This window comes from Bacillus rossius, chromosome 16 (genome assembly GCF_032445375.1).
Source record: "Bacillus rossius redtenbacheri isolate Brsri chromosome 16, Brsri_v3, whole genome shotgun sequence".
In the NCBI taxonomy this organism is placed as follows: Eukaryota; Metazoa; Arthropoda; class Insecta; order Phasmatodea; family Bacillidae; genus Bacillus; species Bacillus rossius.
In genome coordinates, this window is record NC_086343.1 from 31,615,065 (window position 1) to 31,629,989 (window position 14,925).

General features: G+C 44.4%; 1 protein-coding gene across 1 annotated transcript in view; it reads left to right on the top strand.

Moving 5' to 3' along the window:
- The window catches only part of LOC134540354 (basement membrane-specific heparan sulfate proteoglycan core protein-like), an 85,769-nt gene that overhangs the window by 22,381 nt on the left and 48,463 nt on the right, over positions 1–14,925 (top strand). Inside the window, exons 3-4 of the mRNA XM_063383028.1 lie at positions 1,436–1,593; positions 1,659–1,981. Coding sequence (XP_063239098.1) covers positions 1,436–1,593; positions 1,659–1,981 — 481 coding nt within the window. The remainder of the gene's footprint in view (positions 1–1,435; positions 1,594–1,658; positions 1,982–14,925) is intronic.

The following is a 14,925-nucleotide window of genomic DNA, read 5'->3' on the forward strand; positions in this document are numbered from 1 at the left end:
GGCTGCAGATCCGTGGCGACTCCAAGGCATGCCATAAATATTACAGACTCGGACACAAAGTACACAAAGACGTGACAGGGCATTCGATATTCTTGTGTTGGCAACTCGTGTCCAGCAGAGAGGACGTAATGTCCGGGAGAACGTGGTTGGCTGAACTGTCACCAACCAATAAATATACTTTTTTTACGCCTTTAAAATGTGCCAATTCCAGACCTTTTTTTTTTTGAGTGACGATATTTTTTTTTACTATACAACTTTGCGAAATGAGAGAAAATATTTTCTGCTATTTAAGAACTTTTAAATAATGCTTTGGAATATCTTTCAAGTTTTTAGTTGCCGAATGTATGTTTCATGCAAGACGTGTAATCCAAAATTAAATGACTTTTTTTTAAAGATGTTTTTAGAAATATTTAAAATTCACGTCTTTATTCGGCGAAACAGTAAATTAAAAAGTTTTCCACACTTGGGCGACTTAAGTTATTGGATGACGGGCATTTTTAATATAATTTTTTTATTATATAATATTGCTAAATGAGAAAATATTTTCTGCTATGTTAGTACTTTTAAATTATGTTTTGGAATATCTTTCAAGTTTTTAGTTGCCGAATGTATGTTTCATGTAAGACGTGTAATCTCAAATTAAATGACTGATTTTTTTTTGAAAAAAAAAAAAATGTTTTTAGAAACATTCAAAATTCACGTAATTATTCGGCGAGACGCACTGTCTGAGGCGGACGTTTACTCAAGAACAATATTTTCATACATTGATATATGCTGTAATGTCCGAAGGATATTAATTTGCGAAAGTATTTGTTTTTTGCTAATAAAATAAAATATGTCAAAATGCTGGTTATTAATTTTCTCAGATAATATTGATATATAAAAAAATATTACACCCGTAAATCTCTTCTGAAAGTTATACGACACCCGTTTTAGGTAGGATATTTTTCAAATGTTATGACATGGTGAGTGCTCCAAAATGTACAAACTAGTTTGTAATTACGTCGAATGGTTTTTCTATATCTAAAAAAAATCTGGACTAAAAATATCTTACAGAAAAAATTTTTTTTTAGATACAACGCATATTTTAAATTTTCACAAATTAATAATGTTCGCATTGTCAAAAGTAGCTTGGCTTCTGGGATGTAGCTGTGTCTTTGACGAATATTTCACCGACGTTTCGGTCGACATAGCAGTTCACCATCATCAGGGAGAAGTTCCCTACCGAGGTAAGTACCTAAGTACCTACTGTAGGTAACTCCTCCCTGATGATGGTGACTGCAATGTCGAACGAAAACGTCGGTGAATTATTCGCCAAAGCGGCACGGCTACAACCGAGAAGCCAAGCTACTTTTTAACACAAATTACCCGGGCAACTGGCGCCTGCGCAGCTGTAGCGCGCACTCTACCGCCGTGTGCACTGCATGGTCTGCAGGTGACGTGGCTGCACCGGGACGGCGGCCGGCTGCGCCTGCTGACGGTGGGGCGGCAGTCGTACAGCGCCGACGGCCGCCTGCAGGTGTTGTTCCGCTACCCGGGCAACTGGCGCCTGCGCAGTAGCAGCGCGCACTCTACCGCCGTGTGCACTGCATGGTCTGCAGGTGACGTGGCTGCACCGGGACGGCGGCCGGCTGCGCCTCTTGACGGTGGGGCGGCAGTCGTACAGCGCCGACGGCCGCCTGCAGGTGTTGTTCCGCTACCCGGGCAACTGGCGCCTGCGCAGTAGCAGCGCGCACTCTACCGCCGTGTGCACTGCATGGTCTGCAGGTGACGTGGCTGCACCGGGACGGCGGCCGGCTGCGCCTCTTGACGGTGGGGCGGCAGTCGTACAGCGCCGACGGCCGCCTGCAGGTGTTGTTCCGCTACCCGGGCAACTGGCGCCTGCGCATCGCGGGCCTGGCGCCCGCCGACCAGGGCGAGTACCGCTGCCAGGTGTCCGCCCACCCGCCGCTCGTCAAGACGGTCCTGCTGGTGGTCACAGGTACTATCCATGTCTGATGGGAAGATCCCTGGAATGAATGCGGTAGCCGAGGCTAGCTCTGACGTCCCAAGGTCAGACAGACAAGGGAATATGCGCTACTATGGAGAGCGAAAACATTTACTCGCCTCGTACACAACGTTGAATTTTCCAGTTACACGAAACACGAATGTTATAGAAGAAAACCTGAATAATTATTTACTACCAACGTTACAAACCGTTATTTTTTGCTAAAAGATTAGAAAGAGCGCCGTCAAAACCACGGAGCGCTGCTATTTTCATGCTATTGAAAACAATTTCGTCAAAAAATCGTCATATTGTTTAAAAATTGAGCGCGTTCTGAAGAAGCTGTTATTTTTCTACGTACTATGTATAACTTTTCTCTGTTTCCCGGTAGAAGCCATTGCTAAAATCAGGTTTATTATTACTATTTAAATATATATATATTTACGTAAATAGTAGAGTTTAATAATTACTAATAAAATAACTACCTATAAATTACATATATATAATTTATTAAAAATATTAGCGGACCACGCGTTGCGCCTCAACTTGAAAACAAGAAACAATGTTTGCGCGCAGAACTGTACACTGCTCACGCGACAAGCGATAACTGGCGCCCACCCGCCTTGTTTCCGGGTAGGTACCGGTCTCCCCCCAACTCCACCACACCCGTTTTTAGGGATCTTCCCATAAGTCACGTACAGTACCTACCCTCGGACATTCCTCCAAGTGTGTCACCTAGTGAATAAAAACGGGTCGTTACCACAACGCCGAAATACCACAACGCCGAACGTACAATAACGCCGAATACCAAATTGACCGCAACGCCGACAGCTGGAAAACTGCTGTGTACCACAACGCTGAAATACAGTAACGCCGAAAAATGTTACTGCTGCGAAAAGGGGGAGGGGGTTGGGGGGCACATGAGCAAAACGAAAAACAACTGAATGAATTTGTGTGTGTTTCTTAAATGTATTTTAACGCCGAAATACCACAACCTAACCTAACCTAGGCTGGCCTAACCCTAGCCTAACCTAACCTAACCTTACCTAACCTAACCTTTGTGGCAGTCCTGCAATGACATTTTTCGGCGTTAATGTATTTCGGCGTTGTGGTAATTCGGCGTTGTGGTACACAGCAGTTTTCTAGCTGTCGGCGTTGTAGTCAATTTGGCATTCGGCATTATGGTTTTCGGCGTTATTGTTCGTTCGGCGTTGTGGTATTTCGGCGTTGTTGTGCGTCCCCAATAAAAACTAATGCCATCGTCAATTATTGTTTCCTAAATTTTGTATAAGATTTTTTCGTTAAGATAAAAATAAAATTTAAAATAAATCAAGTTCTTATCCTTTCAACTAAAAATAACTTATTTCAGCCCAAAAAGTTTTAAATATAAGAGGCAGTTACAGAATTACTACACATTATTAACTTTCTAGCAACAGACAATATATTATGTAACACTAAAATATCGTCTAAGCAGGGTACATTTTAGAGTTACTATTAGCATACATATGGAAGTCGACTTCTTTCTGGAAGGAATCATGATAAAGGAAGGTAATAATAACTAACTTAAATTTAAAACGTGCCCTATAATTGAAATGTATCTTTTAAAGCCTTTATAAGGGCTCGGGTGTATGTTAACTTAAAAATATATATATTTTTAAATAATTTTAACTCATACATATATACAGCATTAAATCACTTCACGTTGGTAACATGCTGATTTTGATTTAGGTAGAGTTTCATAGCGTTGGTATTGAAGTTTAGGGGAAGATATTCTTCCATCGACCATGAGTATGTAAGCGAGGATTTAAACGACGCGACTCTCAGTATATTACTGGCGACGATGGCGTAAGGATCGACCTGTTTGACTCGTCTGACACATAAGTTCAGTAACTGGCTGCCCTTGAGAACTGATTGCGTCTTGACCATCTTTAACGCTGAACTCGATGGAAGTTGCACCATAGACAGCGGATTTCCCGCCAACGAAGACGCAGATTCCGATGACAGTGTTGCCAACAGGAAGCCTTCTTGTCACAGACGATAGAGCCACACCCGAAGTTCCCCGAAGTTCATGCTCGCTTTTTTTTTCCCGTTCCATCTCATTGTATAAACCGGCGTGGCATTAAATTTGGCGGTCGATTAGGATAGGTTAGCTACATTATAAATACTTTAAAACATTGTGGATGGTTGGTTATATTAGGTAAGTATAGCTACATTAAAAATACTGTAAAATCATTTTATGGTTGCTTAGCAAATAACTTTTTAATATGTAGCTATCCAGGGCTAGGAAACCGTTTACATGATTTCACAGTATCTTTAACGTAGCTATCCTAACCGAATCAACGGTCCACAATGTTTTATAAGTATTTATAATGTAGATAACTTAACCTTTTACAATGAACAAAAAAAAACGAAGATGCACGATCGGGCGTTTGGCTCTCTCGTCTGTGAAAAGAAGGCTTCCCGTTGCCAACGGAGACTTCAATGGCTGGTGATTCGTCAACAACCACCGAGCATAGATGGTATTACTGTGACAAGATTTCCTCGAACAACAAGTCATGCTTGACGAAACGAGAAGAGAGAAAGTCCTAATAATCTTTCTCGCAAAATGATCAGCTGCAAAAAGTGTCGCAAGCAATTTGCCTTAAAATGATAAGTTGAAAACATACTTGAAGACATGCGAAGGTCCTGCTGCGCGGCAGAAAGTAAAGTTCTCGCTACAGCGGCGGTTGGTTGATTCTCTTAAGAAAACACTGGGGATTGATACTGCATCAGTTACATCAGCATCTGGTTTGAGCCTGAATTGTCGATTTCATAACTAGACATCCCTGTAGCTACTGCGATGTGTCTGTCACATTTTCCATAATACACGACGACACGAGAGAAGAAAATTCATGAAGAATTCTTCTCGTATGAAATTTCTCAGCGACATGTGCCATGTTTGGTTTATGCCCAATGATAGTTTTAAACGACATGCGAAAAACTGTAAAGGTAAAGGCAATTTCCCAACTGCGGAACTACCTGCAGACATTTCGACTCCTCAGTTTAGGATGAAAACTCGTATGCGTACAAGCACAAAAATAGGTATTCAACAACCGATAGCGATGACTCCTGGGATAAATCTTAAATTAAACCTGTACTCGGTGAGTTACAGGTAAATAATACCAGATTTCACTTGGATGAATCTAAATTTCATGGAATGTTGAAATACTACTATTATCTGAATACACGTTGTGAGTCAAAAGACATTTGTACTTTGTAATATCAAGCAAAACCAAATCGGTTGACTGATGAATTAGCACCTCATGGATCTTTAAAATATAATTTGTGTCTAGACTGTATATATGGGAAACCATATCTATTTAAGGACAAAGTGAAGAAGTGCTCATTCAAGACAGTGCATACTCTCATTAACATTTCCGACTATATTAAATACAGTCTCGAGAAACTCTGTCAGGAAGAAAAAAGACTATGCAGGAAAACTATCTGGCTGGACTCTGTCTTTAGTGACATGTTTGGAGGTGAGAATTAGTCATTTAAAACCAATGAAGAACCTAATGATTATTAGACTGCTAAATTTAGCAGTGTTCCTGTAGAGTGTAGAATTTATGTAGACTAATAAATAAATTGTTTGTAATTTTGTTGTTTTATTTCCTGAACCTGTCATTTTATGGTAAATTGAGTGATATTTAATTAAATTTGTATTTTTGCATTGAGCAAGTTCAGAAGCTAAGACAGTAATCCATCAAAACTAATAGTAAATATTTGAGTAATTTATTGAACGAATTTTGGTGTTCTACGAACTACTAGGTTAATAATTAAGGAATTTCGGAGAGTCCCTGTTTTAAGACTCCAAGCTGCGAGAACAATGGCGTCCGACATTATTAAATATTTTCAAACTTCAATTTATAAAGAACGCTGGTTACATATTATCCACGGATCTTCTTAAATTTACCGACACTGAGTTCACTCACTTGGAAGATGACTCCGAAAGAACGTTCTTGGTACATTAACAAAACTGGTTATGTCTACCAAGAGAACACTCATCTTCTGTCCATGAGTGTGTTTTTTTCCGTTTAGAACGAAACACGCACCTCGGAAGTCGAAAAAAAGGCGTTGTTTCTACGAAGACTCAGTATTTTGAAATCACGATAAACTCTTCGTTTACTCGAGTTAAATTCTTCGTCTGAAAGTGCGTAAATAGACTGTAGTTTCTAGCATTCTAGTTAAGCCACTCTAGGCAGACGGGCTTCTGGAAACGTGCCGATCCCACGAGAGAGAGTGAGGGAGAGAGAGTGAGGGAGAGAGAGATAGGGAGAGAGAGAGGGATGGAGAGTGGGAAAAATGAGAGAGGGAGAGAGGGATGGAGAGAAAGAGGGACAGATAGGGGGAGAGAGAGGGAGAGAGAGGATTGGAGAGAGGGGGAGAGAGAGTGTGAGATATAGAGGGATGAAGAGAGGGGGACAGAGAGGGATGTAGAGAGAGGGAGAGAGAGGGATGGATAGAGGGGGAGAGTGGGAGAGATAGAGGGATGGAAATAGAGGGGAAGAGAGAGGGATGGAGAGAGTGGGGGAGATTGGGAGAGATAGAGGGATGGAAAGAGAGGGAAAGAGAGAGGTATGGAGAGAGTGGGGGAGAGTGGGAGAGATAGAGGGATGGATAAGGTGGGAAGAATGAGAGGGAGAGAAGGATGAAGAGAGTGGGAAGAAAGAGAGGGAGAGAGGGATGGAGAGAGTGGGAAGAGAGGGAAGAGGGATGGAGAGAGTGGGAAGAAAGAGAGTTGAAGTGTGGAGAGAGAGGGGTGGAGAGAGAGGGGTAGAGAGAGAGGAAGAGATAGAGGGAGAGAGAGGTGGAGAGAGAGGTGATAGAGAGAGGGATGGAGAAAGTGGGGGTGAGAGAGGGAGAGAGTAAGAAAGGGGGGCACCATTCTGGTAGCTGCTCCCGTGGATGGTCAGCCCTGTCGCTAACCGCGTACCTACAATATTTTTAACCGCGATTCAGCCGAACTTCTTAACTTTAATTTTCAACAACCACTACAGTTTTTATTTAGAACGGAAGAACAACGATACAAAATAAAGAAATATTACATTAGGCTTATTATTATGTTTATATGTTTTAAGTGTTTAAGCACTCAAAGAACACTAACAAATACAAAAAATATCACAATACTTTCTTGTAGCTTTTATAATGGAACAATGTTCTCTTGTTTACGATTCAGAATACCAATTTTTAAAATGGAAATGATTTGTTTTTAAATATAGATGGAACTTTAAATATGCATCAAACATGTAAGTCCATAATATGGGCAAAGCTGGATCTCCAGATATGCAAAAACAATAGTTGCACTAATTTGGATTTATTGTATAACCTAAACCTCTGAGTTAGTACATTCTTTAAAGTTATTTATATTATTTGTGTTTTACTTTAACATTTTTATTAACTTTTAAGTGACTAACTTTCTTACATGATCCTAAAAAATATTTTATAGTTTATTAAAGATTGCAGTGAATAGAAAAAAAGCGTGTTCAAATGTTTTGAAATTATAGAAGGTATATTGGAAGTTGTGTGTGAAGAATCTGACGACTTTTACAGAAAAAAAGCAGACTCTTTTGGAGATGTATGTAAAGCTTAATGAAATAAGAAGTAAACGGTCGAAAACATTCATCAGTTTGCTAAAACAATTTTGACATTTTGCCACTATTTTATCTGTAGAAAATTTGCAAACTTGTAATACTAGATAAATATATTTTAGGCTAACTTACTGTTAATTAAATTTAAATTTGTTGCCGTGGTTTTCGAAAGGTTCTTCAAAATTTCTCCAAATAATGAATTAAAATTACGTTTTACTATAATGGATAACGATCCATGAAATTGCATGTACGTATTAGGAAAGAAAAAAGGCCATGATTTTCCGTCATAAAGACTAATTCGCATTTGTGCCTCGCCAATTCGCGGGAACTTGGATCTTTGCTGTCCCAACTTCGTCGCGTCAGGAGGCGGGAGGGAGACACATAATGAAGCTCGCTAATTAGTTTGCAAGTTCAGCGCATCAGGTCCTGATTTGCGTTTCAAGCAAACAACCCGGCTGTGTTCCTTCCCTCTTGCTGACTGTCTCCGCCGCGAGTGGCTGTCTGCTGGAGCGCGAGGCAGCGCTGCCCTCGCCTGGTGACTAACTAACGCGCACACAAACACAGGCTGGCTTGTTCCCTAAAGGGATGGAGGAAGGGGGTGAGCGGACCATCCGTCTCCCTTCGTTCGCCCGCGAGCTAGACCCCAGCGTGCTAGACCCCAGCCTTTCCCAAAAGAAAAAGGAGGGAGATCACAGAACAAAGAAGGGAGATCACAAAAAAAAGGAGTCAGATAACAAAAAAAGGAGGCAGATCACAGAACAAGGAGGGAGATCACAGAACAAGGAGGGAGATCACAGAAAAAGAAGGCAGATCACAGAACAAGGAGGCAGATCACAAAACAAGGAGGCAGATCACAGAACAAGGGGGCAGATCACAAAACAAGTAGGCTGATCACAGAACCAGGAGGGAGCTCACAGTACAAGGAGGCAGATCACAGAACAAGAAGGGTGATCACAGAACAAGGAGGCAGATCACAGAACTAGGAGGGAGCTCACAGTACAAAGATGGAGATCACAGAACCAGGAGGGAGCTCACAGTACAAGGAGAAGGATCACAGAACAAGGAGGAAGATCACAGAACAAGGAGGGAGATCACAGAACCAGGAGAGAGATCACAGAACAAGGAGGGAGATCACACAACCAGGAGAGAGCTCACAGTACAAGGAGGGAGATCACAGAACAAGGAGGCAGATCACAAAAAAAAGAGTCAGATCACAAAAAAAGGAGGCAGATCACAGAACAAGTAGGCAGATCACAGAACAAGGAGGCAGATCACAGAACAAGGAGGGAGATCACAAAACCAGGAGGGTGCTCAAAGTACAAGTAGGGAGATCACAGAACAAGGAGGGAGATCACAGTTCAAGGAGGGAGATAACAGAACAAGAAGGCAGATCACAGAACAAGGAGGGTATTCTAAGAACAAGGAGGCAGATCACAGTACAATGAGGGAGCTCACAGTAAGAGGAGGGAGAACACAGAACCAGGAGGGAGATCACAGTACAAGGAGGGAGCTCACAGTACAAGGAGGCAGATCACAGAACAAGGAGGGAGATCAAAGAACAAGGAGGCAGATCACAGAACCAGGAGAGAGCTCACAGTACAAGGAGGGAGATCACAGAACAAGAAGGGTGATCACATAACAAGGAGGCAGATCACAGAACAAGGAGGCAGATCACAGAACAAGGAGGCAGATCACATAACAAGGGGGCAGATCACAGAACAAGGAGGCTGATCACAGAACCAGGAGGGAGCTCACAGTACAAGGAGGCAGATCACAGAACAAGAAGGGTGATCACAGAACATGGAGGCAGATCACAGAACTAGGAGGGAGCTCACAGTACAAAGATGTAGATCACAGAACAAGGAGGGAGCTCACAGTACAAGGAGGGAGATCACAGAACAAGGAGGAAGATCACAGAACAAAAAGGGAGATCACAGAACCAGAAGAGAGATCACAGAACAAGGAGGCAGATCACACAACCAGGAGGAAGCTCACAGTACAAGGAGGGAGATCACAGAACAAGGAGGCAGATCACAGAACAAGGAGGCAGATCACAGAACAATGAGGCAGATCACAGAACAAGGAGGGAGATCACAGAACAAGAAGGAAGATCACAGAACCAGGAGGGAGATCACAGAACAATAAAGGGAGATCACAGAACAAGGAAGGAGATCACAGAACAAGGAGGCAGATCACAAAAAAAAGAGTCAGATCACAAAAAAAGAAGGCAGATCACAGAACAAGTAGGCAGATCACAGAACAAGGAGGCAGATCACAGAACAAGGAGGGAGATCACAGAACCAGGAGGGTGATCAAAGTACAAGTAGGGAGATCACAGAACAAGGAGGGAAATCACAGTTCAAGGAGGGAGATAACAGAACAAGGAGGCAGATCACAGAACAAGGAGGGTATTCTAAGAACAAGGAGGCAGATCACAGTACAATGAGGGAGCTCACAGTAAGAGGAGGGAGAACACAGAACCAGGAGGGAGATCACAGTACAAGGAGGGAGCTCACAGTACAAGGAGGCAGATCACAGAACAAGGAGGGAGATCAAAGAACAAGGAGGCAGATCACAGAACCAGGAGAGAGCTCACAGTACAAGGCGGGAGATTACAGAACCAGGAAGAGATCACAGAACAAGGAGGGAGATCACAGAACAAGGAGGCAGGTCACAGAACAAGGAGGCAGATCACAGAACAAGGAGGCAGATCACAGAACAAGGAGGGAGATTACAGAACAAGTAAGGAGATCACAGAACCAGGAGAGAGCTCACAGTACAAGGAGGGAGATCACAGAACAAGGAGGCAGATAACAGAACAAGGAGGCAGATCACAGAACAATGAGGCTGATCAAGAACAAGGAGGGAGATCACTGTACAAGGAGGCAGATCACAGAACAATAAGGCAGATCACAGAACAAGGAGGCAGATCACAGAACAAGGAGGGAGATCACAGTACAAGGAGGGAGATCACAGTACAAGGAGGGAGATCACAGCACAAGGAGGAAGATCACAGAACAAGGAGGCAGATCACAGAACAAGGAGAGAGATCACAGTACAAGGAGGCATATCACAGAACAATGAGGCAGATCACAGAACAAGGAGACAGATCACAGAACAAGGAGGCAGATAACAGAACCAGGAGGGAGCTCACAGTACAAGGAGGGAGATCACAGACCCAGGAGGGAGATCACAGTACAAGGAGGGAGATCACAGAACCAGGAAGAGATCACAGAACAAGGAGGGAGATCACAGAACAAGGAGGCAGATCACAGAACAAGAAGGCAGATTACAGAACAAGGAGGCAGATCACAGAACAATGAGGCTGATCAAGAACAAGGAGGGAGATCACTGTACAAGGAGGCAGATCACAAAACAATACGGCAGATCACAGCACAAGGAGGCAGATCACAGAATTAGGAGGGAGCTCACAGTACAAAGATGGAGATCACAGAACCAGGAGGGAGCTTACAGTACAAGGAGGGAGATCACAGAACAAGGAGGAAGATCACAGAACAAGGAGGGAGATCACAGAACCAGGAGAGAGATCACAGAACAAGGAGGGAGATCACACAACCAGGAGGGAGCTCACAGTACAAGGAGGGAGATCACAGAACAAGGAGGCAGATCACAGAACAAGGAGGCAGATCACAGAACAATGAGGCAGATCACAGAACAAGGAGGCAGATCACAGAACAAGGAGGGAGATCACAGAACCAGGAGGGTGCTCAAAGTACAAGTAGGGATATCACAGAACAAGGAGGGAGATCACAGTTCAAGGAGGGAGATAACAGAACAAGGAGGCAGATCACAGAACAAGGAGGGTATTCTAAGAGCAAGGAGGCAGATCACAGAACCAGGAGGGAGCTCACAGTACAAGGAGGGAGAACACAGAACCAGGAGGGAGATCACAGAACAAGGAGGGAGCTCACAGTACAAGGAGGCAGATCACAGAACAAGGAGGGAGATCAAAGAACAAGGAGGCAGATCACAGAACCAGGAGAGAGCTCACAGTACAAGGAGGGAGATTACAGAACCAGGAAGAGATCACAGAACAAGGAGGGAGATCACAGAACAAGGAGGCAGGTCACAGAACAAGGAGGCAGATCACAGAACAAGGAGGCAGATCACAGAACAAGGAGGGAGATTACAGAACAAGGAGGGAGATCACAGAACCAGGAGAGAGCTCACAGAACAAGGAGGGGGGTTCACAGAACAAGGAGGCAGATAACAGAACAAGGAGGCAGATCACAGATCAATGAGGCTGATCAAGAACAAGGAGGGAGATCACTGTACAAGGAGGCAGATCACAGAACAATAAGGCAGATCACAGAACAAGGAGGCAGATCACAGAACAAGGAGGGAGATCACAGTACAAGAAGGGAGATCACAGCACAAGGAGGAAGATCACAGAACAAGGAGGCAGATCACAGAACAAGGAGACAGATCACAAAACAAGGAGGCAGATCACAGAACCAGGAGGGAGCTCACAGTACAAGGAGGTAGATCACAGACCCAGGAGGGAGATCACAGTACAAGGAGGGAGATCACAGAACCAGGAAGAGATCACAGAACAAGGAGGGAGATCATAGAACAAGGAGGCAGATCACAGAACAAGGAGGCAGATTACAGAACAAGGAGGCAGATCACAGAACAAGGAGGGAGATCACAGAACAAGGAGGGAGATCACAGAACCAGGAGGGAGCTCACAGTACAAGGAGGGAGATCACAGAACAAGGAGGCAGATAACAGAACAAGGAGGCAGATCACAGAACAATGAGGCTGATCAAGAACAAGGAGGGAGATCACTGTACAAGGAGGCAGATCACAGAACAATACGGCAGATCACAGAACAAGGAGGCAGATCACATAACTAGGAGCGAGCTCACAGTACAAAGATGGAGATCACAGAACCAGGAGGGTGCTTACAGTACAAGGAGGGAGATCACAGACCCAGGAGGGAGATCACAGTACAAGGAGGGAGATCACAGATACAGGAAGAGATCACAGAACAAGGATTGAGATCACAGAACAAGGAGGCAGATCACAGAACAAGGAGGCAGATTACAGAACAAGGAGGCAGATCACAGAACAAGGAGGGAGATCACAGAACAAGGAGGGAGATCACAGAACCAGGAGGGAGCTCACAGTACAAGGAAGGAGATCACAGAACAAGGAGGCAGATAACAGAACAAGGAGGCAGATCACAGAACTATGAGGCTGATCAAGAACAAGGAGGGAGATTACTGTACAAGGAGGCAGATCACAGAACAATACGGCAGATCACAGAACAAGGAGGGAGATCACAGAACAAGGTGGCAGATCACAGAACAAGGAGGGAGATCACAATACAAGGAGGGAGATCACAGAACAAGGTGGCATATCACAGAACAAGGAGGCACATTACAGAACAAGGAGGTAGATCACAGTACAAGGAGGCATATCACAGAACAATGAGGCAGATCACAGAACAAGGAGGCAGATTACAGAACAAGGAGGCAGATCACAGAACCCGGAGGGAGCTCACAGAACAAGGAGGGAGATCACAGAACAAGGAGGCAGATCACAGAACAAGAAGGCAGATCACAGAACAAGGAGGCAGATCACAGAAAAATGAGGCAGATCACAGTACAAGGAGGGAGATCACAGACCCAGGAGGGAGCTCACAGTACAAGGAGGCAGATCACAGAACAATAAGGCAGATCACAGAACAAGGAGGGAGATCACAGAACAAGGAGGGAGATCGCAGAATCAGGAGGGAGCTCACTGTACAAGGAGGCAGATCACAGAACAATAAGGCAGATCACAGAACAAGAAGGCAGATCACAGAACAAGGAGGGAGATCACAGAACAAGGAGGGAGATCACAGTACAAGGAGGGAGATCACAGACCCAGGAGGGAGATCACAGTACAAGGAGGGAGATCACAGAACAAGGAGGCAGATCACAGAACAAGGAGGGAGATCACAGAACAAGGAGGGAGATCACAGTACAATGAGGGAGATCACAGACCCAGGAGGGAGATCACAGTACAAGGAGGGAGAACACAGTACAAGGAGGGAGATCACAGAACAAGGAGGCATATCACAGAACAAGGAGGCAGATCACAGAAAAAGGAGGTAGATCACAGTACAAGGAGGCATATCACAGAACAATGAGGCAGATCACAGAACAAGGAGGCAGATCACAGAACAAGGAGGCAGATCACAGAACAAGGAGGCAGATCACAGAACAAGGAGGGAGATCACAGTACAAGGAGGGAGATCACAGACCCAGGAGGGAGATCACAGTACAAGGAGGGAGATCACAGAACAAGGAGGCAGATCACAGAACAAGGAGGCAGATCACAGAACAAGGAGGCAGATCACAGAAAAATGAGGCAGATCACAGTACAAGGAGGGAGATCACAGACCCAGGAGGGAGCTCACAGTTCAAGGAGGGAGATCACAGAACCAGGAGGGAGATCACAGAACCAGGAGGGAGCTCACAGTACAAGGAGGCAGATCACAGAAAAATGAGGCAGATCACAGTACAAGGAGGGAGATCACAGACCCAGGAGGGAGCTCACAGTTCAAGGAGGGAGATCACAGAACCAGGAGGGAGCTCACAGTACAAGGAGGCAGATCACAGAACAAGGAGGGTGATCACAGAAACAGGAGGCAGATTACACAACCAGGAGGCAGATCACAGAACAAGGAGGCAGATCACAGAAAAATGAGGCAGATCACAGTACAAGGAGGGAGATCACAGACCCAGGAGGGAGCTCACAGTACAAGGAGGGAGATCACAGAACAAGGAGGCAGATCACAGAACAAGGTGGCAGATCACAGAAAAATGAGGCAGATCACAGAAAAATGAGGCATATCACAGTACAAGGAGGGAGATCACAGACCCAGGAGGGAGATCACAGTACAAGGAGGGAGATCACAGAACAAGGAGGGAGATCACAGACCCAGGAGGGAGATCACAGTACAAGGAGGAAGATCACAGAACAAGGAGGCAGATCACAAACAAGGAGGCAGATCACAGAACAAGGAGGCAGATCACAGAAAAATGAGGCATATCACAGTACAAGGAGGGAGATCACAGACCCAGGAGGGAGATCACAGTACAAGGAGGGAGATCACAGAACCTTGAGGCAGATCACAGAACAAGGTGGCAGATCACAGAAAAATGAGGCAGATCACAGTACAAGGAGGGAGATAACAGACCCAGGAGGGAGCTCACAGTACAAGGAGGGAGATCACAGAATCAGGAGGGAGCTCACTGTACAAGGAGGCAGATCACAGAACAATAAGGCAGATCACAGAACAAG